Source organism: Rhinoderma darwinii, chromosome 5, assembly GCF_050947455.1.
Source record: "Rhinoderma darwinii isolate aRhiDar2 chromosome 5, aRhiDar2.hap1, whole genome shotgun sequence".
Lineage (NCBI taxonomy): Eukaryota > Metazoa > Chordata > Amphibia > Anura > Rhinodermatidae > Rhinoderma > Rhinoderma darwinii.
The window spans coordinates 101862629-101885512 of record NC_134691.1 but is presented as its reverse complement, the minus strand read 5'-3'; the positions used below and the strand labels follow the sequence as shown (position 1 = coordinate 101885512).

At 41.4% G+C, this 22884-nt stretch overlaps 1 protein-coding gene across 3 annotated transcripts in view; it reads left to right on the top strand.

Moving 5' to 3' along the window:
* Window positions 1-22884, top strand: part of OSBPL1A (oxysterol binding protein like 1A) — a 161875-nt gene that overhangs the window by 46475 nt on the left and 92516 nt on the right. The window contains exons 11-15 of one of the 3 annotated variants that reach the window (XM_075828344.1): window positions 2847-2910; window positions 5322-5420; window positions 5758-5880; window positions 16029-16110; window positions 20154-20260. In XM_075828344.1, coding sequence (XP_075684459.1) covers window positions 2847-2910; window positions 5322-5420; window positions 5758-5880; window positions 16029-16110; window positions 20154-20260 — 475 coding nt within the window. Of the gene's footprint in view, window positions 1-2846; window positions 2911-5321; window positions 5421-5757; window positions 5881-16028; window positions 16111-20153; window positions 20261-22183; window positions 22274-22884 lie in introns of those variants that run through there. The other 2 variants (XM_075828348.1, XM_075828347.1) reach the window with 2 other exon arrangements.

Genomic DNA, 22884 nt, shown 5'->3' with positions numbered 1-22884 from the left:
TATGCCCCTGATGTACTCAGCACAGCTTACATGTACCTCCACATTATAAACTGAAATACCAGTAAAACTCCAAACAAAATGACTACCAAGCAAAATCCGCGCTCCAAAAGCCAAATGGCGCTCCCTCCCTTCTGAGCCCTACAGCGTGCCCAAACAGCAGTTTACTTCCACATATATGGCATCGCCATACCCGGGAGAACCCTTTTAACAATATTTGGGGGGTGTGTCTCCAGTGGCATAAGCTGGGCATGACCTATTGGCCACTGAAATAGCATATCTGGGGAAATTTTTTTTAATTTTTTACTTTGCACCATCCGCAGTGCAATCATTAATGGAAAAAACCTGTGGGGTGAAAATGCTCACTACGCCCCTTGATAAATGCATTGAGGGGTGTAGTTTCCAAAATGGGGTCACTTCTCAGGGGTTTCTTTTTATTAGTTCACATCAGAGCCCTGCAATTGTGAACCAATACTTTGTAAATCGCCAAATTAGGCCTCAATTTTACATGGTACTCTTTCAATCCTGAGCCCTGTCAAATGTCAAGACAAAAGATTAGGGCCACATGTAGGGTGTTTCTAAAACCGGGAAACACAGCATAATAATTAGAAAGCGGTCTTGTTATGGTGGCACAAGCTGGGCACCACATATTGGCATATCTATGGGGAAAAAAACATTTTCACTCTGCAACATCGAGTGCACACTAATTTCTGCAAAACACCTGCGGTGTTAGCATGCTCACTACACCCCTAGGTGAATGCCTTGAGGGGTGTAGTTTCCAAAATGGGGTCACTTCTGGAGGGTTTCCATTGTTTTGGTCCCACGGGGGCTTTGCAAATGCGACATAGCGCCCAAAAAACAATCCAGTAAAATCTGCACTCCAAAAGCGAAATGGCTCTGCTTCCCTTCTGAGACCTGGCGTATGTCCAAAAAGCAGTTTATGACCACATATGGGGTATTTCCATACTCGGGAGAAATTGCTTTTACAAATATTTGGGTGCGTTTTCTCCTTTTATTTTTTGGAAAATGAAAAATTTGGAGCTAAAGCTACATCTTGGAAAAAAAAATTTTTTTTTTAATTTTCACTGCCCAATTCAAATAAAATCTGTGAAACACCTGTGGGGTCAAAATGCTCACTGCACCACTAGATGAATTCCTCAAGGGGTGTAGTTTCCAAAATGGGGCCACTTGTGGGGGGTTTCCACTGTTTTGTCCCCTTAGGCTATGCAAATGCGACATGGCCTCCGCAAACCATTCCTTCTAAATTTGAGCTCCAAACACCAGATGGTGCGCTTTCCCTTCTAAGCCCTGCTGTGTGTCCTAACAGCCATTTATGACAACATGTGGAGTATTGTTTTACTCAGGATAAATTGCTTTACAAATGTTGCAGTTCTTTTTCTCCTTTAGTCCTTGTGGAAATGAGACAAGATTAGCTAAACCTACATTTTCTTTGATAGAACGTAGATTTTCATTTTCACAGCCTACATCCAATAATTTCTGCAATAAACCTGTGGGGTCAAAATGCTCACTATACCCCTAGATAATAAAGAAGTATTTGGCACACAAGTTAGAAGGTTCTCAAAGTCTTGAATTTTGATTTCATAAAAAATTGATGCCAGAGGCTTAGTGCGTGCAACGTTTCGGTCGTAACTTAGACCTTCATCAGGCACTATGTCCTTCTGGTTGCTGGTATATTCAGTCGTTTGGCACTACGTTTTAACGGCGCTGCATATGGCAGCCGAGAAACTTATAACTTGTGCGCCGAATACTTCTTTATTATACGATTGGGTTGGGACCCTATTTGTGCACCTACCTTGGTCTTGTGCGCTCTGAACTACTACCTATACCCCTAGATAGTTTCCCAAATGGGGTCACTTTTGGGGGATTTACACTGTTTTGGCACCGCAAGAGCCCTTCAAACCTGACAGTGCATAAAATATAATTAATAAAAAGGTGGCCCAAAATCCCCTAGGTGCTCCTTTTACTTCTGAGGCTGGTGATTTAGTCCATAAGCACACTAGGGCCACATGTGGGATATTTACTAAAACAGCAGGACCTGGGCAATAAATATTGCGTTGCGCTTTTCTGGTAAAACTTTTTGTTACAAAAAAAATGGATTAGAAATTAATTTCTGCAAAAAAATAATTTAATTTATAAATTTCACCTCTACATTGCTTTAATTCCTGTGAAACGTCTAAAGGGTTAAGAAACTTTCTAAATGCTGTATTGAATACTTTGAGGGGTGCAGTTTTTAAAATGGGGTGACTTATCGGCGGTTTCTAATATAAAAGGCCCTAAAAGTCACTTCAGAACTGAACTGGCCCCTGTAACAATAGCCTTTTGAGATTTTCTTGAAAATGTGAGAAATTGCTGCTAAAGTTCTAAGCCTTGTGACGTCATAGAAAAATAAAAGGATGTTCAAAAAACGATGCCAATCTAAAGTAGACATGTGGGGGATGCTAATTAGCAACAATTTCGTGTGGTATAACTGCCTGTCTTACAAGCAGATACATTTAAATTTAGAAAAATGCTAGTTTTTGCAATTTTTCACTAATGTTTGGTGTTTTTCACAATTTAAATACTAAATGTACCGAACAAATTGTAACAGTAACAAGTTCAATGTGTTACGAGAAAGTCTCAGAATCGCTTGGATCGGTAAAAGCATTCTGAAGTTATTACCACGTAAAGTGAAACATGTCAGATTTGAAAAATGAGGCTCTGTCAGGAAGGTCAAAAGTGGCTAAAGAGAGAAGGGGGTTAAACCAAGAAAATCATTCTAAATTTTGTATGTTGCACTTCTTTTGCATAAAGGTATTCTATTCCATTTACTTTATCAATATATTCTTTAGGTCAGATGCACTGAACAATGTATATCGGCAAGGCTGCAAACACCTAACACAAGCCATCTTTACGGTAGGAACTGAGAAATTGTAATGTGGATGATGTGGTTTTTTTTTTTGTTTGTTGTTGCTTGTAACAAATCCATATATATTATCAATATGTATTTGGCATTGCTATATGTGTGTGTTAGGCTTCGTTCACATCTGCGTCAGGGCTCCGTTCATGGATTCCGTCTGACCTTTCCGTCAGGTGCACCCATGCCAAATACATATCGATAAGGTATACAGTTTAAATAATAGGTAAACAGTTGAAATAGTTTTTTTTATAGAAGAACAAAACCATTACAATCTCTTATATGTTCAAATTGGCGGCCCTCGCTATTTACACATTGCTGTATTCTAGTTTTTACACTCTCTGTGGCACAAAGTTTATTATTGGCATTCATTTCTTGGCACGCTTCTTCTATGAACTGAATCCGGTTCTTGAATATACCTTCTCTTTGACTCCCCAAAAGAAAAAGCCCATTAGGATAAAGTCTAGGGATCATGGTGGCCATTCAACCGGGCCTCGTCCACCCATTTGGGTAATTTTTAGTCAAGAAAATTACGCACCGCTAGAGCATAGTGAGGAGGACTCCATCTTGCTGAAGATGGAAATCTTCATTTTCATCCTCCAACTGCAATTGTTGTATTACATTTTCTTGGAGCATGTTAAGGTACAGGTCTGAGGTAACCGTTCTAATGTAGAAGATAGGTCCAATTACAATTTTAAATGAAAGGGCTGCCCAAACTGTAACCCCAGGTATATTCAACTGTTGCAAGGGGGTTTTCTGTTGAGTAATAAACACAGTTGTGCCTATTAACAGCAACTGAAAGTTTGATGTTGTCTGCACAGTACGTCGGCAAACCCATTCAAATGAATGGGCAGATGTTTGCCGACGTATTGTAGCCCTATTTTCAGGCGTAAATCGAGGCATAATACGCCTCGTTTACGTCTGAAAATAGGTCGTGTGAACCCAGCCTTATTCTTCTTTATGCTGAAGATCATTCTTAATGACATTGGCTGTATGTTTGGGCTCGTTGTCCTGCTGCAGAATAAATTTGGGGCCAATCAGACCCCTCCCTGATGGTACTGCATGATGGATAAGTATCTGCCTGTATTTCTCAGCATTGAGGATACCATTAATCATGACCAAATCCCCAACTCCATTTGCTGAAATGCAGCCCAAAACTTGCAAGTGGCCTCCAACATGCTTCACTGTTGCTTGCAGACACATTATTGTACCGCTTTCCAGCCCACCGGCGAACAAACTGCCTTCTATTACAGCCAAATATTTCACATTTTGACTCATCAGTCCAGAGCACCTGCTGCCATTTTTATGTACCCCAGTTCCTATGTTTTCATGCAAAGTTGAGTGGCTTGGTCTTGTTTTCACATTGAAGGTATGGCTTTTTGGCCGCAATTCTTCCATGAAGACCACTTCTGGCCAGACTTCTCCGACCAGTAGGTTTCTGCCAATTCTGAGCTGATGAACTTGCTGGACAACTCTTGATTTCGAAAGGTAGTAAGCATGAGTGGTCTTTGATCTGCTGCACTGTTTCCTTGGCCGACCACTGCATCTATGGTTTTCAACGTTGCCCTTTTCTTTGCGCTTCTACAAAAAAAACGTAAACCGCACATCTTGAAACCCCCGTCTGCTTTGAAATCTTTGTCTTGGAGAGACCTTTCTGATGCATTATAACTATCTTCTGTCTTGTTGCTGTGCTTAGTCCTACCATGGTGGACCTGTGACATTAAACGGTCTTCCACAAACTCATTTTGGCTGTTCCTCACCCAGACTTAAGCCTCCTACACAGCTTACAGTTAATGACTGTATTTCAACCTACATATGAAAATGATGACGTACAATTTCACTTGCAGTACAGAATGGATCACTACGCGCCATTCTTCCAATCAGACAATCTGTTCGTGCAGAGGTTCACCTCCGCACACCACTTCCTGTCATTCACGTTTGTTGTTGTTCTCCCAACCTCCGGAGAATGCAACGTTGAACAGTGCTGACATCTCAGCCTAGGAGCGTAGCAATCTGCCAGAGTGATAAACCATAGTCTCTCAGTTCAAAGATTCTGTGTCTCGCTTTGGGACAAGTGGCAATAACTGGCACGTCGACGAACAGGAGGCATCGTACAATCCTCTCACGTCACTTGATCTGATTTTTGAGGTTTGATATGGCTAAAAAAAACGTTGCTTTCAATCTGGTTTGTATACCCCTCCCACATGCCACAGATTGGCGCTTGGTGCTTGAAAATTTTAACATTTGCAGATCTTTGTGACACCTGCTACCTCCTCGATTTGCATAACCTTACGGCTTGTCTTCTTTGTGTTACACTCCTCAACATTGAAATTGCATGGATGTATGTAGATGTAATAACAAAAGGTTGATGAATTGTCCAAGCACACTCATAAAATTCTGTTCTCCGCAGGTAAAGTCATCAGACAGTGTGTCTTTCTCTGTAAAATGCTTTGATGACAGCATCCACAATTTCAAAGTTCTTCCCAAAAACCTTAAGCATACGAGGGAGGTATGTATCATTAGGGTTCACTTTTCAATCAATGCGAATTGTTATGCATTTGACCAGATTTTGCCAATAGAGGGCATGATGTGTACTTGTTAAGGTAAGGCTTGTGTGATATGCCCGATTTTAACATGCAATATAAGGTTGTTATGCAATATAATGCATTATTGCTGTTATGGTTTAGATAGTGTAGTGACAAAATAAAAAAAAACCTCTAAATTTCAATCTATTTTTGCTCAAATTGTATTTTGTTTCTTCTAATTACTCTCCTCATGCACGCATAATTACTTAGATTTCCTTATTATGCCTTTAATGTATTTTTACATCAATACTTGTCCTACAGGACTGGCTGGCAGCCATTGAGGAGCATTCAGCTTACAGCACTCACTACTGTTCTCAAGATCAGCAAAGTGATGATGAAGATGAAGACTTGGTACTTGTTGGAGACTTAAAGGATTCACTTGAGGTAATTTGCGTGGCACCTAGAATAACTTGTTGCACCATAAAGGGTAACTAAACATTCAACAAACTTCTGACATGTCATAGTGACATGTCAGAAGTTTTGATTGGTGGGGGTCTGAGCACGGAAACCAATGAGTGGTGTATGGGCTCAATAGAAAGTCAGATTTATTATATATTCCGTTTAGTTAATGAGATTGTAAACTTTTGTTACCTACATAAGACAGAATGGCTGATTTTATATTTTGAGAACCGTTTTCTACTGGGTAATGGATTTTAAGCAGTCTTAAAAAATTATGTGACGTTCCGGGGAAAAGCTGAAAATCCAACTTTGTCCATAGCAAAGATGGACAGCACTTCTCTAACCTGTTCTTTACCAACCTGAGGTTTCCTTGGAGGACTTCTTACAGGCAGCATTTCATCATGACCTGCCCGTGTATCTGGTTAGAAAATATCTGTATGCGGTGTACGGGTCCCTGGGCAGTTCTTGACATTCACTTGCTGGGACCTGAGCCACAGGAATCTTTAGGTTGGAGAAGAAAACTCAAGTAAAACCTTGTAGGTTGGTACCACTTTAAATAAAAAGCGACTTAATATATGGAATTTTCTGGATGTAAATCTGCGTTGACTTGCATACTTTTTAAATAGTGTCAAATAAGCTTTACAGGCTATGTAAGCCTTTGGACACTTTTGTTAGTTTTTTTTATATACAACAGTGTATCATGGCGTTAATACAACATTTTAATTGGTTTTTATTTAAAAATAAAAAAAAGTTACTTTTTCAAATACAGCTTCTATGTATCCAGGATACATAGAAGCTGTATCTGAAAAAGTACATTTCTCACATTAGTCACCGCCCCATAGTGTTTTTACGGCGGCCACTAACAGGCTTTATTCCGATGCAATAGCCTTTTTACGGCGCTGCATCAGAATAAATAAACAGAGCAGGGAGCCGTTAAATATCCCTGCTCTCAGCTACCAGCGGTAGCTGGGGGCATCCCTGCTCGAACGGCCTGCTCTATCCATATCGATCTCACCCGTTTAACCCCTCAGATTAGGTGCTCAGTAGCGAGCGCCGCATCTGAGTAGTTTTGGAGAGCGGGACGGAGCTCCCTCTCTCATCCCACCGGCACCTCGCGTGTGAGAGCAGAGTGCTGGTGTCTTCTATGGCAGCCGGGGGGCCTAATAAATGCCCCCAGGTCTGCCTGTAGTGTATGCCTGCTAGAAGTGTTGCAGTGTATTATAAATGTAATCGGAGGAACGCATAGTGAAGTCCCCTAGTGGGACTAGTAAAAAAGTTTAAAAAAAAAAGTTTAATAAAAAGTTTAAAAAAAATTAAAAACCCACTTTTCCTCCTTACAAACTGCTTTAGTATTAAAAAACAAATTAAAGTAAAAAAGTTAAACATTTGGTATTGCCGCATCCGTAACAACCCCAACTATAAAGTTATTACATCATTTAACATCGTTTTCTGTGAATCCTGCCTTAAAAAAAAAAATTGATAAAAAGTGATCAAAAAGCCGCATCTACTCTAAAATGGTACCAATAAAAACTACGTCGTCCCGCAAAAAAAAAGCCCTCGTACAACTGCATCGGCAAAAAAAAAATTTTAAAAGTTATGGCTCTTCAAATATGGAGAAACCAAAACAAATAATGTTTTTACTGTGTAAAAGTAGTAAAACATACAAAATCAATATAAATTTGGTATTGTTGGCAACCGCCCACTGAATAAAGTTATTGTGTTATTTATACTACACGGTAAACAGTGTAAATTTAGGGCGCAAAAAAGTGTGGTGAAATTGCTGGGTTTTTTTTTCTATTCCACCCCCCAAAAAAAGTTAATAAAAGTTAATCAATAAATTCTATGTACCCCAAAATGGTGCTATTAAAAATTACAACTTTTCCCGCAAAAAAACAAGACCTTTTACAGCTATGTTGACGCAAAAATAAAAAAGTTATAGCTCTTTGAATGAGACCATGGAAAAACGTAAAAAATAGCTTGGTCATTAAGGTCTAAAATATGCTGGTCAATAAGTGGTTTTCCTATCAGGGAGATTTATGACCTATCCACAGGATAGGTCCTAAATGTCAAATAGATGCGGGTCCCAGCTAGGGAGGCACGATGCATCGAAACTTCGATACTGTTTCGATGCTGTGCACCCTCAAACCGTTCGATACCGTTATTTCATGTATTTTTGATACTAAGCTGTGCGGCCGCACAGCTTCGCATTATAACACATGAATGTATGAGAGCGGGGCTGCGGCTGTGTGATAGTCATCGCCACGCTCCTGAGTCCTGACAAGTGCGCGCCGTCAGCATGATGTGAAGACACTGAAGATAGAACATGGTGGGCGCACTGCAAAACACCCCTAAGTTCTGTCTTCAGTGCCTGCGCTCATTAGTGCAGCGATGGTCGTATCACCTCAGGCTACCCGCACGCGCACTTGTTGTCAGGAGGCAGAGGATGTGTTACGCAGCTGCAGCCCCGCTCTAACAACGGAGATGAGAGAAACCTCTCATCTCTGCCGCTATTCCCCTGAATGCTGCGATCAAAGCATTTTTTTTTACAATAAACATTCAAATAAGTCTCAATACGTAAAATATACACCTATTCGGTATTGGCGCGACCGTAATAACCAGCACAACAATTTTTTTGCGTCATTTATGATGTGTATGCTATACAAAATAAAATAAAAACTTCTTTCACTTATTAAAGTAAGGCACGAGGTGTGATGAATTTAACCTACATGTGCCTCACATTAATAGTAATTAACCCCATCATGTTTCTCAGTCATAATGGACAACATTGGGTTAATGAATTTTGAATGTGCCTCACATTAGTAGCAATCACACGACGTGCCTCACATCGGAAAATGGAAGAACTTTATTAGGGCCTGTTCACATCAGCGTTGGCTTAACGTTCCGGGGTTCCGTCAGAGGTTTCCGTCGGGTGAACCCCGCAACGGAAACTGAAGCTGAAACCACAGCTTCCATTTCAGTCGCCATGGATATCAATGGTGACAAACATTGCTAATGGTTTCCATTCGTCACGATTCCGGCAGGTTTCCGTTTTTCCGACGGAATCAATATCACAGTCGACTCCGCTATTGATTCCGTCATTAAAACCGTGAAGGAGAAAACAGCGCAGCTCGCATGCTATGCTGTTTCCGTAACTGCCATTCACTACTATGGGAGTTGTGAGCTATGCTGTTTCCTTCATGGTTTGAAATCACGCGCTTCAGCCTGAACACAGAGTGAATGGGGTTCTGGTAGCCACGTCCTAGAGATCGGTGCGGGTCACAGAGGTGGGAACCGCATCTATCTGACATTTATGGCATCTCCTGTGGATATGTCATAAATGATAGTAAAACCCCTTTAAAGACAATGATACTGTTTTTATTTAAAAAAAAAAAAAAAAAGTTAAAATACATGTAACCCTGTGAACTATCAGGTGCTCGGTGCACCCACTATACAGCCCCCTGAACCTGTGCTTTAAAACTTCTACGAAATTAGAACTGTCGCTGTTGCTCACGAACAATTAAAGATATCTCGAGCTGGAGCTGTGATATCGTCTTCTATTCTGGTTACACATTCTTGTCTCGGAGGTCTTACTGGCCACATTGTTTTGGCTGCACAAAAATTCTTGACAAGCATCTTATTGTTTGCAAATCACAATGATGGCTTTTTGATGATAACAGATGGATATTTATCTCTCTGAATCGAAAGCATTGAGCTGTGCAGTAAGAGGGTTTGGAGGCATAATAGGGAAGTTTATATGTATTTGTCTTATCACTACAAGAACCATACAAAATACGCTTATGTTTTATTGGTTGCATAGAGTATGTGTATAAATGTCGTCTTCTACTATATATTTTTTATATTTTATAAATAGTTAATTTGTATCTAATTATACCATATATACTATACTATACCATATATATTAATGTGCATTACAGTAACACTGAATGACTTACAGTATATACCATTACAGATATGAAATGCAAGCCCACAGCCTTGCTTTAATTGCAGACATAACAAAGTGTTAATAATAAGTAGCAGTTCGTCTACACTTATATTGTATTACAGCGACCGTTAATCTTTCAAGAAGTTACATGAGTTTTTAGGATTGGTTCTCTCTCCCAAGCGCTGGTGCCTGTGTCTTTCTCCAATAAATAAATGTGTATATATACACCGTTCATCCATAATATTACCAGCTGTATAATAATGTTTAGGTCCTCCTAGTGCCACCAGAACTGCTCCGATCTATGGAGTCATTGACACTACAAGGCCTCTGAAGTTGTCCTGTGGTATCCGGCACCAAGATGTTCGCAGTAGGTTCTTATAAGTCCTATAAGTTGTGAGATGGGGCCTCCATGGCTCTGACTTGTTTTTCAGCACTTTCCACAGACGCCCGATCATATTAAGATCTGGGAAAGTTGGTGGCCAAGTCAATAACTAGAACTCTGTCATGTTACTCAAATCATTCCTTAACAATTTTTCAGAGTGGCAGGGAACATTAGCCTGCTGAAACCGGACATGCCAAAGTAACATCCACATAAGTCATGACCTTTTTAGTGGAGTCCCTTGCATCTGATTTATATACTTCTCCAGTCTCAGAAGATCCACCTGTGCTTATACTCCATCATGGTCCGTGGCAGTGAAGCTTTCAGTTTACAGATTACTATCCAAATGGACCGGGAAGGAGCCTCTTTGGCATTGTTTTTTTTTTTTTCTTTTTTACTATGCTTTTATGGGTATAAAATAGAACTATCAACATGTAAGTCCTGTATGAACTTAGAGGCTTGACTATGGGTCCAAGAATACCAGATGTTTTTGGCAACCGGGTACTGAAGAACCCACTTTGTCATTAAACACTTTTCAGAACCTCTGCCCAAAACTCATATATCACTGGCAAAACCATACAAAAAATTATACCGGGGCCTTATTACATCAGGACAGATCTGGAACATGAAGGTAAAACATAAACAGTCTTACAGTAGTATAGTATGTACCATTTTTATATACTGTTGCTTTAGTCTCTTTCCATAGTATGGGAAGAACATGATCAGGGTCTTCAAGATTAACTCCCATTCCCAACTGATTGCAAAGCGCTACTAAACCTCTTGTATAGGAGCGTGCGGTAGACGTCAAACACCTAACCTGAGGAGAGCGGTATAAGAAAGTTGACCCGTTTATGTCTAACCCAGGGATTGTCTGTGATGGAAGTAGCATTAAGGGCCTTTTACATCGGCCGACACTCGGCCGGTGCAGCAAGCGCCGATCAATGAGACATCGTTGATCGGCGCTCGCTTGCTCCTGTCACAAGGAGCTATGGATTGGGACGAGTGGTCGTTCCTCCGATCGCTTGTCTCCATCCATTATTATCGTGTCAGCAGCGCGTCTCCCTGTGTACACAGGGAGATGTTCTGCCGACGACGATATGTCCCTTTTTTTAAAACTATACGACCAGCAGATGCTCGTTCATCTGCTGATCGCTGCCCTTTTTACACAGGGCAATTATCAGCAACAAGCATTATATGAACGCTCGTCTGCCCGATAATCGTCCTGTGTAAAACCCCCTTTAGAAAGGGAAATTGGGGACAATCGACTCCCCTTATACGGATTAAATTACAGTTTCTCTGGAATTGTGATGCCAGTTTAAAAGTATGTCTCTACACAGAATTGTAAAGTAAATCGACCAGCTCAAGCATCACTCTTCTATAAAGCTGTTTATGGATTATATATTTTTGTGTAGTAAAGTATTCACAACCATGTTCACTGTCGGCCGGACTTTAGGGCTTCATGTATTTCAATTATATTAAATGAAAAAACTGTGCTGCCCAGTAGTATAATTTGCTATCAAGGAAACGTATTCATCTCTTCTTCCAAGGATGCTGAGACCTGCTATATAAGGTGTGCTTACGTTATTTTTTTTATAAGTAACCAGTCAATATTCAATTCTGTATACTCACTTGTACTTTTTAAATATTTTTACCAAGACATGCAAATTGGGAACTCCACTTTAATGGCACGGTTAAGGGAATAGGGACAATACAGAATTTATCCCAGTTTGTGGAAACCAGAAAAGGAGGCAAAGTTGTCATGAGGGTAAAGTGGCAACTAGTCTCGGATGAGAATCTTGAATCTAAAATAAGTTCACATCAAACAAGCTCAAATGATAACTCGTTCACAGTGCATGCTTATCTTTTATTCTAAAATTTACAGCAGAAAACGAATTGGTGCCACCAAAGGAGAAAACGTAGCAGACATTGTCTCTCAATTGCTTTTGCAGACTACTGTGATATAGTAATAGTGACAAGCCAACAACATTGTGTTGACGCTTGCAAAAGAGAAAAGGGTTCAGATTTGTCCATTTTCCTTTTTGAAGGGGATTTCCGGGCACGAACAACTTATGATCTATCCACAGGATAGGTCATCCAGTATATGATGGGTAGGGGTCAGACAGACGAACCCCACACCGATCAGCTGCTCCAGCTGCCTCCGGGCACCAGATGTCCATGCCGGTAGCCAAAGGATCCAGTCCAGAATGGCAGCCGAGCTGCAGTACAGACAACGCCTTTAACTTTTGAGGAAGAGTAATGCGTCAGTGTCCAATTGAAAAATCCCCAATAAACCCACATCTTGTCCTTACAGCCCCAGATATTTCCACTCCACTGAATACAATTGTTTGTCTGAATCTAGCACTGTACTTGTTGCATTATTATTCTTATTATTTATTTATTCTTACCATGAATACCCACCAATAAATTAGTTATTTTTTACGGTTATCTGCTCTCTGAAAACCAGCGTTACTTGGTTCAAAGAACTGTATACTGGGCACATTGGCCCACTTTTATTATTACAACATGTGCGACTTTTCTCTCTGCTCGCCACATTTGGATGTGACAAAAGTGTCCATGGTCTTCAAGGAGGCTTGGTGTAGGCCGCATTATTAAGAAAAATAGGTGAAAATGGTGCAGATTTTGGTACAAATCTGTGCATGCTTATAGTAGGGTATATTTTATTTTCTGACTGTCAGATGCTTTAAAATTCACCAAATTTATTAAGAGGGTTGTGCCTTTTAATAAATTTGGCACAGATCACTCCAACTATTGCTGTGGATTCCGCACCGAAAATCTTCAGCAATTTACAGTACAATACATGTGGATGTGATTTTAAAAAACTACGTCCACATGTAGTGAAAAAAGTCAGTTCAAAATTGAGGACATGCGGATTGTCTAATCTACATCATCTAAGCTCTGTTGCAAATTTGACGCTTTGCATTTCATAGAGTAAACTCTACAACAAAATCATCTGTATGTAGAAGACGTGGATTTCATTGCAGACTTGATTTGAGAACCGAAACAGTCAGCAGCGTGTGAACTCTTAGGCCAGTTTGTCTTGGTAAATGTGGGTCAATGTTCCTGTGTATAGTGCATGACCGTTACACTTTTAGGGTACCTACACGTGGCGTATTTTCTGCAATGAATCCACAACAAAATCCACATGTTACATGTGGATTCAGCGTGGATTTCACCCCTGCTACATAAAAATAGTTGAAATCCTCTACGATGTATCTGAAAACAAGTCTCTTGAAGTCTTCTTAATGGCAGCAACACTTGACGTTGAGTGCTTTCTTTAACTATGGTGTATTTAAGCATGCCATCTACTGTGTCCTATAAAAGCTGCAAGTATACAGTTGTTCTAAAACTACGTCTGCTACACAACATCTGGAGTCACAGGTAGCCTGGTCTCTGTTGTGTTTTACAGATAAAGGTGCGTCTTGCATGTGAAGTCATCCAGACCCTGTTTGTCATTGTCTTTTAAAGAGGCTCTGTCACCAGATTATAAGTGCCCTATCTCCTACCGAATCTGATAGGCGCTGTAATGTAGATAAGTGGTTTTTATTTTGAGAAACTATAGTTTTTGTGCAAGTTCTGAACCATTTTAGATTTATGCTAATTAGTTTCTAAATGCCCAACTGGGCGTGTTTTAACTTTTGACTAAGTGGGTGTTGTAAAGACAACTGTATGACACTGACCAATCATCGTCATACACTTCTCTTCATTCATTTCCATCCGTACTTCCATCACCGCATGATCTCGCAAGATCACGCTGTGCTGTCTCTTACTCCCACAGTAACTTTACCGAAGTGTCTTGAGAGTGAATAGACATCGCCTCCAGCCAGAAGGCGATGTCTATTCACTCTCAAGACACTTCGGTAAAGTTACTGTGTGAGTACGTGACAGCACAGCGTGATCTTGCGAGATAAGGTTGTGCAGTGAAAGAAGCTGGGCTGGAATGAAGAGAAGTGTATGACGCTGATTGGTCAGGGTCATACACTTCTCTTTACAATGCCCACTTGGTCAAAAGTTAAAACACGCCCAGTTGGGAATTAACAAACGAATTAGCATAAATCTAAAATTGTTCATAACTTGCTCAAAAATTATCGGTTTTCAAAATAAAAACCGCAGCTGTTATCTATATTACAGCGCCTATCAGATTAGGTAGGAGATAGGGCACTTATAATCTGGTGACCGAGCCTCTTTAAGGGTATGTTCACACAGCTTATTTTCGGACGTTTTAATAGCCGTAAACGGTCGAAAAACGGCAGTAGAATCGGAAACAGAACGCCTCCAAACATCTGCCCTTTGATTTCAATGGGAAAACCTGCATTCTGCTCTAACGGGGCGTCTTTTTCCGCGGCCGTTTTTCAAAACGGCCGCGTAAAAAAACGCCCGCGAAAAAGTGCATGTCACTTCTGGAGGCGTTTTTCATTGACTCTATAGAAAAATAGCTCCAAAAACGGCCGTAGAAAACGCAGTGAAAAACGCGAGTTTGCTTAAAAAACGGCTGAAAATCAGGAGCTGTTTTCCCTTTGAAAACAGCTCCGTATTATCAGACTTTTTTGCTAAGCGTGTGAACATACCCAAAGGTTTTAGTCTTTCTCCTTTCTTCAGTTAGCTAAATTTACTCTTTGTGCTAAAACATTAATGCAATGAAACTAGAGAAATGTGTCACCTTGAGAAGTGGCTCAAGATCGTATAAGATAACTGCAACCTCAATCTTCTGTGGTTTAGCAGTATTTTCCTTGGATATATTTTCCTTTGCAACATGTCGTGCCTAACCGAATACACAAAAATCCCTGAAATGAGGGTTAGGGTGGCAACCGGGCAAACATTTCATGGAGTAGTGTATATACAGGAAAAAATACTTCCATATGCAAGCTGCTAAATACACTTTTAACATTTTATGAAGACAACCCCTGATCATATAACCTACTAGTACATATGGTTGTCACAGAAGGGTGTCTTCCGCTCAGGATCCCCCGCCATTTGCGATAGAAAAGAGATGCTAAGTAAGGCCCCCTGCACAAGACCGTAGAACGTGTCCGTAATTATGAACCCGTTCACTTCTCTTGCCCACGGACCCCTTCCCGTCTATTTACGTCAAGGTGTCCGAGCCGTAGAAAGCCTCCGCAAAATATAGGACATGTACTATTTATTTATTTTACGGAACGTGCTTCCATACTTTAGAATAGGAACACTGCCCGCAAACGCAGGTGGCTGGCTGTGCCCGTAATAGCGGACCGTGATGACGAGCACGGTTGTATGCAGAGGTCCGAAGGGTAATTTTACACCGGCCAATTTGGGCTGCAAAAACGAGCGCCGATCAAAGAGACAGCTTGTTGATTGGCACTCATTTTCTCCTTTCACAAGGAACTATGACCAGTAATGCATGGGGACTAGCAATCGTTACTACGATCACTCGTCCTCATACATTTCCAACGTCGGCCGCACATCTCCGTTTACACAGGGAGATGTGCCTCTAACAACGATAATCTTTTGTGCTGCATAAGCGATCCGATCAGCCGATGAAACCGCTCCCCATATCTTTGCTTACTGCCGCCAATGATAACACACCAGTACTTTATGGTTTTAATCCTTTTTAATTGTAGACATGTATTTATTAATACTAAAATCAAGAGAATATTAATGTGACACAGATGCTGTTTACTTATTATTTCATTAGCATTAAAATAGAGTGCTTGTTCTGCAAATTAATATATGGTGTTTTTATCTGTTATCAAGCGTGTTCTGCTAAATGTAAATTCAAATTAGTTGAGTAATTCTCCTATGGCCTTATATCTGCAGAATGCCCAGCTCAGTCATCAGAGACTGGATAAAGAAATCTCCACATTTCTAAGTGCTATGATGACTTTGGAGGACTCCGAAGGTAAGGGTAAAGTCTTTGTGCAGCAATGAATATAAATGGACATTTTATGAATAATTAGTAGGGCACATTAGTGTCTCAATAAACTTTTATAAACAACAATGTATTCAAATACATATTCCCACAAGTGACTTCCAAAACCCAAATGAAAATCTTGTGTATGTTACTACTACAAAGTACTATGCATGATTCTTTGCAAAATCCACCCAAAGGAGACTGTCACATCATTGAGCCAAGCTTGAAGATTACAATAGTGGAGTGATAGTGAGTTTAGATGTCCACTGATTTCCTACATTATGGAGTAGTGAAATCTATTCAGCGGCACTCCGTGTTCAGTGACACAACACCCATGATTCTCTGATTAGAATCTTGTGTCAGGAATTTCTAATGCCCTTTTATTTTTTTTAGAGATGGGTGGAGGTCACAGACTGAATTTAATTCTTGACTGGATTTCCCCTTTTAAGTTGGATTTTACATTATCTGTTCTTAATCTGTACGAACCTGTGCGCTTGTATTTTGTCACGTACTGCTTATTTTCTTACATACTGTATAGCAGGGGTCTCAAACTCGGCCGGGTAAGTGGGCCGCATATAGAAAAAATGGGAAGTTGACGGGCCGCATTACTTTCAAATTGGATACAATACAAAATTATTATTAATCAGTTATTTGAACTACAATAACACTATTATTATTATAATAATAATAATACTACAATACTACATTACTATAATAATAGCGCTAGGTTTAAAATTTGAGATTTCTCCACGCGCTTATTTCAACAATCCAGCTTTCCAGTTTAAGTGTCGCTAAATGCAGTCCGGCGGCTCAGTTGGCAGTGTTTGGCAGACACACGTCAAGATTGGGCAGCCCCTTTTTAGATGCTGCCGCAGTGCCCTCGGTGGATGCTGCCGCAGTGCCCTCGGTGGATGCTGCCGCAGTGCCCTCGGTGGATGCTGCCGCAGTGCCCTCGGTGGATGCTGCCGCAGTGCCCTCGGTGGATGCTGCCGCAGTGCCCTCGGTGGATGCTGCCGCAGTGCCCTCGGTGGATGCTGCCGCAGTGCCCTCGGTGGATGCTGCCGCAGTGCCCTCGGTGGATGCTGCCGCAGTGCCCTCGGTGGATGCTGCCGCAGTGCCCTCGGTGGATGCTGCCGCAGTGCCCTCGGTGGATGCTGCCGCAGTGCCCTCGGTGGATGCTGCCGCAGTGCCCTCGGTGGATGCTGCCGCAGTGCCCTCGGTGGATGCTGCCGCAGTGCCCTCGGTGGATGCTGCCGCAGTGCCCTCGGTGGATGCTGCCGCAGTGCCCTCGGTGGATGCTGCCGCAGTGCCCTCGGTGGATGCTGCCGCAGTGCCCTCGGTGGATGCTGCCGCAGTGCCCTCTGTAGATAATGCAACACACCCCTAGATAAGGCCACAGTACCCTCCGCAGATGCTACCACAATGATGTCAGGGTCTTGCCCAGAGCTGGAGTCCCAGAGCAGAGCCGCTTCTAGCATTCGAACTACAGTAGATTTGTTACTGCAGCTCTGCATTTGTTTGGAGTATGGGACCTGATGTTACAGTACAGTTGGGACTGCAGCACTGGATGTGACTGGAGTATAGGACATGTTACAGTAGAGTTATGACTGCAGCTCTGGATGTGGCTGGAGTATAGCACATTACATAATAGTAGAGTTGTGACTGTAGCTCTGGATTTGTTTGGAGTATAAGACAAGATATTTGCATCTGCATCTACTGATCTTGCAGTAGAGTTGTGAGTGTAGCTGTGGATGTCTCTGGAGTATAGTACATGATGTTACAGTAGAGTTGTGAGTGCAGCTCTGGATGTGACTGGAGTAAAGTACATGATATTATAGTAGAGTTGTGAGTGCAGCCTGGGATTCCAGCTCTGCTCCTGACATCACTGTCCATATATGGACAGAAATGTCAGGGGCAACCCCAGAGCTGGAGTCCCGGGCAGAGCGTTAGTAGGCTCTTCCTGGGACTCCAGCTGTGCTCCTGACATCACTGGGACTCCTGCTCTGGGGAAGCCCCTGACATCATTGTCGATGTATGGACAGCGATGTCAGAGGCTTCCCCAGAGCAGAGCCTATACTAGCGCTCTGCACGGGACTCCGGCTCTGGGGAAGCCCCAGACATCGTGTGTCCAAACATGGACAGCGATGTCATTGAATTCCACAGAGTCCCGGAGCAGAGCCGATACTAGCGTTCTGCCCGGGACTCCGCTCTGGGGAAGACCCTGACACACTGTCCATATATGGGCAGCGATGTCAGGGAATTCCACAGAGTCCCGGAGCGGAGCCTGTACTAGCGCTCTGCCCGGGACTCCGGCTCTGGGGAAGCACCAGACATCGCTGTTCATATGTGGACAGCGATGTCAGGGAATTCCAGAGTCTCGGAGCAGAGCCGATACTAGCGGCTCTGTGTCTCGCGGGCCGCAGATGACCGCCACAGGGGCCGCATGCGGCCGCGTGCTTGAGACCCCTGCTGTATAGGGTTCACAAAGCATAGCCATTACACTGTATACGCTAGCATGTAAACACTGGCACTTCTTTAGAGAGGCTGTGTTGAGTTTCACCTTACGATTTACCATATTAGATACCAGTAGTACCATAGTGGCAGTTACTTTGGCTGCTATTAGGCCCACGAAGGATAGGGGATCCTACTTGGATTGGATGCATCTCCCCTTCTTATGGGTTTTACAAATCTATACATTGCTCCCCCTCTTCACAATCATTGCAATATTACCTAAGATGAGGGGGCAACTGGTCCAAAGGGGTCTCGCCAATTTTTTTTCCAAATGGATAGAAAAGTGGTGAGCAAGCGTTGTTGTGGTGTGTGTGCCAGCATCTAGTGTAATATTAGGCGGTTCAACTAATGACTTTTAGAAAAGGTGTTTCCTGGAAATTCTTCATGTTATTCTTTACACATACATTTATGACTATCTTCAACAATTGACTGAAAACAACATGGCCAAATATTGGTCTCTTGTTACCTTTTGGGAAGAATTTCTTAAAATACTGCCAACAAAAGCATTAACATGTTGAAATGTGCAATTTTTCAGTTTGCAGACCACTTTAGAAATTTCCTATATTTAAGGCCCTTTTACACTGGCCAGTTATCGGGCAAACCAGCGTTTCCAGAACACCCATTCCTGATTATTGCCCTGTGTAAACAGGGCAACGATCAGCCAATGAACGAACAACCACTCGTTTGTTGGCTGATTTGCATAGTTTATGCAGCCTAAAGTATTTTTATTTATATTGTGTAAACCGGGAGATGTACTGCCGACATTATAGAAATGTATGGGGACGAGCGATCGTAGTAACGATTGCTAATCCCTATGCGTTCTAACTTGTGAAAAGAGCAAACTAGCGCGGATCAAAGAGCTGTCTTGTGGATCGGTGCTCGTTTAAGAGGACCCTAACACTATTCGCGTATTATTGTAGGTTTTGTGCAGCCTGACAACGTCTATTGCAACCCTGTACAGCTTGGCTGAAAAGTAGCTTTACTAGGTTGTGAATTGATGACCTCAATCTTTAAGCAGAGAAATCTATCCTAATCCTCTAAAGATAAACCTTTTATTTGATTAACTTACAAAAGTACTTGGCTTCTTGGAGCGGTTTTAACAGAGTGGTATAGTAAAACATGGCTTTGTGAGTTTATCCATTTCTTGCCAACCCGTTAGAGTTAATAAATTCCATAAGTGATGTTTGAGAAGCATGCTGATATTTACTCTGCTTCATAAAATGCAAATACTATAGTACGTCATGGATGTACCTGGAATCCTAAATGTTATGTATAGTATTGCAGACTATCAAGGCTGTGATCTAGTACTACTATATAAATATACATACAGAAGAAAAGTAAAAAAAAATACAAATAATCCGTTCATCTTTTACAAAAGATAATTCAAAAGATGAAATATTAGGGCTTCCACATGCACTCGTTGACTTGAAGGGACCAGTGAGTTTCCTAGATGAACATTTCATTTTTGTGTAATAAAATTTTCTTTTTGCTTTTTCCATCTTATTTATTGTGTTTTTCAGATATTGTTCCAGTTATCCAGCAACAAATAAAAAAAGTATCTGATGCATCCCAAGAAACTTGCGGCGCTTTAACGGACTGTCTCCTTCTCTTCACCAGGCATGATCAGGTCTGTATGCTTTATAATAATCCTATTTCAAATTTACGTCTCTCTTTTGGTGTTACAATGATGGTACAATACAGTAAACCAGATTTTTCAGGTATGAGGCTGCAGAAATGCACTTTGTAATGTAATTTTATTTATATTCGTGCTTCTCAAACTGTGAGGTGGGGCACTCTTTGGTGAGGTGCTCCCTAGTTGATGGGGAGATGCAGCTCAGGAAACCGGTCATCCGTCGCACAGTTCTTTTTCTGGTTTGCAGCAAGCTCTTATTTAGCAACATAATAGAGTATTATGTTTTCGACTTCAGCCAGACCAAATAGCACAATTACTGTTGCTGAATTGGTCCAAATCGTAGTGCTCACAGCAGGCTGTCCTTACTGGAGCCACATTGTACTACAAAGTTGTGGCATCTTGCAGTGACTCCCCTCTTATGTAGTAGTTGACTAGGCTTTCCAGTTTTATGTAAATAAAGCCTGAATGGCTAGGCCGCTTTCTAATTTCTTAAACACTAAGTTGATATGTTCTAAAACCGGTAACTGAAAATACCCCCGTCACTTACCCATGCGATTTCATTTTAGGGCCCCCTGCTCCCCCATGGACGGCGTAATTAACCTGTCCATAGCTTAGGTGATTTGGCCTTGTGACCGTTTCCCCTGCTTTTCTGCGCTTATATAAAGAAGTTCTACAACTTTCTAGTACACGTTTTTGTTTCAATTCCTCACCATTTTCAAGATACTTGTTGTAAATGAATGAAAACACGGTTGACGTTTGCAGGCTGCAAACCTGTACATGGCTAGTCCTGCTTTCAGCTAAAAAGTGGTTACAATATGTATCCAGTCTAGACCGTGCTCTCTACAGCCTGCACTCCTGACTGATACATTGTTGCAAACTGCCAGCTAATGATGGATTTAGCTCACAGCTGCAAAGAGGATCTGTCACCAGATTTTGCAATACAAACTGTATACATTTATTACGTAGATAACCTAGACCTAGTCGACTGCGCTATTGATTCCGTCATTAAAACGGAAACCTGCCGGAACGGTGACAAATGGAAACCATTAGCAGTGTTTCCGTCACCATTGATATCAATGATGATGCAAACGGAAGCTGTGGTTTCCGTTTGACTTTCCGTTGCGAGGTCCCATGACGGAACCCCTCAATGGAAAGCGAACGCTGATGTGAACCGGCCCTTAGCAAAAAAGCACAACATTCTTCTTTTTTTATTTGTGCTGTTTTGGCTGATCGGATTCGGACCTGTAGCTCTAATGTGCTGCCCTTACAACCCTGATCCACTTTAACTTCAGAATATGCTGATTTTATGTTTTGTTTTTTTTTTGTTTTTTTTTTATTATTATTAGATTTTCTCTTTTACTATTTCTCTTTTTCTATTTTACTTTTTTTTGTTTTTATTAGAGATGTCAATAGAAAAACCCATTGACTTGTATTATATTGGGGCTTTGTAACAGCAGTTCCCTTATATATTATTAGGGGGGTTCCTCATGTGGAAAATCTAATTGTGGGATAGTTTACGGTGGCACTCGTCATTCTGCAGAAGGCTCTCTGTATATGTTTTGGTTTAAAATATTTGCTAAAAAAAAAAAAAACCTTAAGTGTTTTAGGCTTTTTAAAATTGCAGCTCGATGGTTTATAAAGTGTTAAATGTTTGGATTGGCTATCCCCATAGGGAAGCATACTCCAGTACACCAGACTGTACAGCAGTGTTAGCCTGGGAGTTTACTGAGGGAATAAACACAATGGCCAATTACAGAGGACGGACGGAGCCAATAGAAGTTGTGCAGTGTGACCAATAGCGGATTTGCTGGCATGTAAAGATTTGCTGGCCGGAAAGGACATTGTGCTACCTTCTCCCGCAGCTGCTTGTCTTCTGTGCTGGGGACTTTTTTGCTGAGATGAGGATTAGGGATGTAAATTACTGGCCAACACACAACGGTGCATAGGATTCTGCTGGGGATACTGTACAGGAGGCGGAATCCAGGAGGAAAGTACCTCCAAGGTAAGGTGCGTGCATCAATAATAATATCTTGTGTTGTATAGTATGCACATACTGTGTCGCTGAGTGTTATCCTAGTGTGGACGCTCTATTATATTATAACTATTATATTCTTATAGTTTTGGCACACACACATATATATATATATATATATATATATATGTGTGTGTGTGTGTATATATATATATATATATATATATATATATATATATATTCTAAAGCCTTGAATGACCTTTGAATAGTGATATTATTTATCTTTGCTCTGAAGATAGATTGGCGGTTGTCTTGGAGCGTAGAATCTTATAATAAGGTCCTTTACGGTATAACTCCCCAGCAAGTGTATTCTAGTCCTGTGTGTACCGGAGGAAAGGGTTTTAGGGATGATCTCCATGGATTAGCCCACTGTAAGCAGTCACACGTGACAAATATGCACTTCTGACCTTGCAGGGCTGAGGATTTATCAGGATCCACCAATTGAATGTATTCATAAAGTATTATTATGAAAATATGCACAAAAGGGCAGAATCCATGGAAGTGAAGGAATTGGGGCGAGCAAGAGTTAACAGAAGCTTCTCCCAAGATGTGTGATATACCGGGAGATGATCTGTCTTCTCGCTGA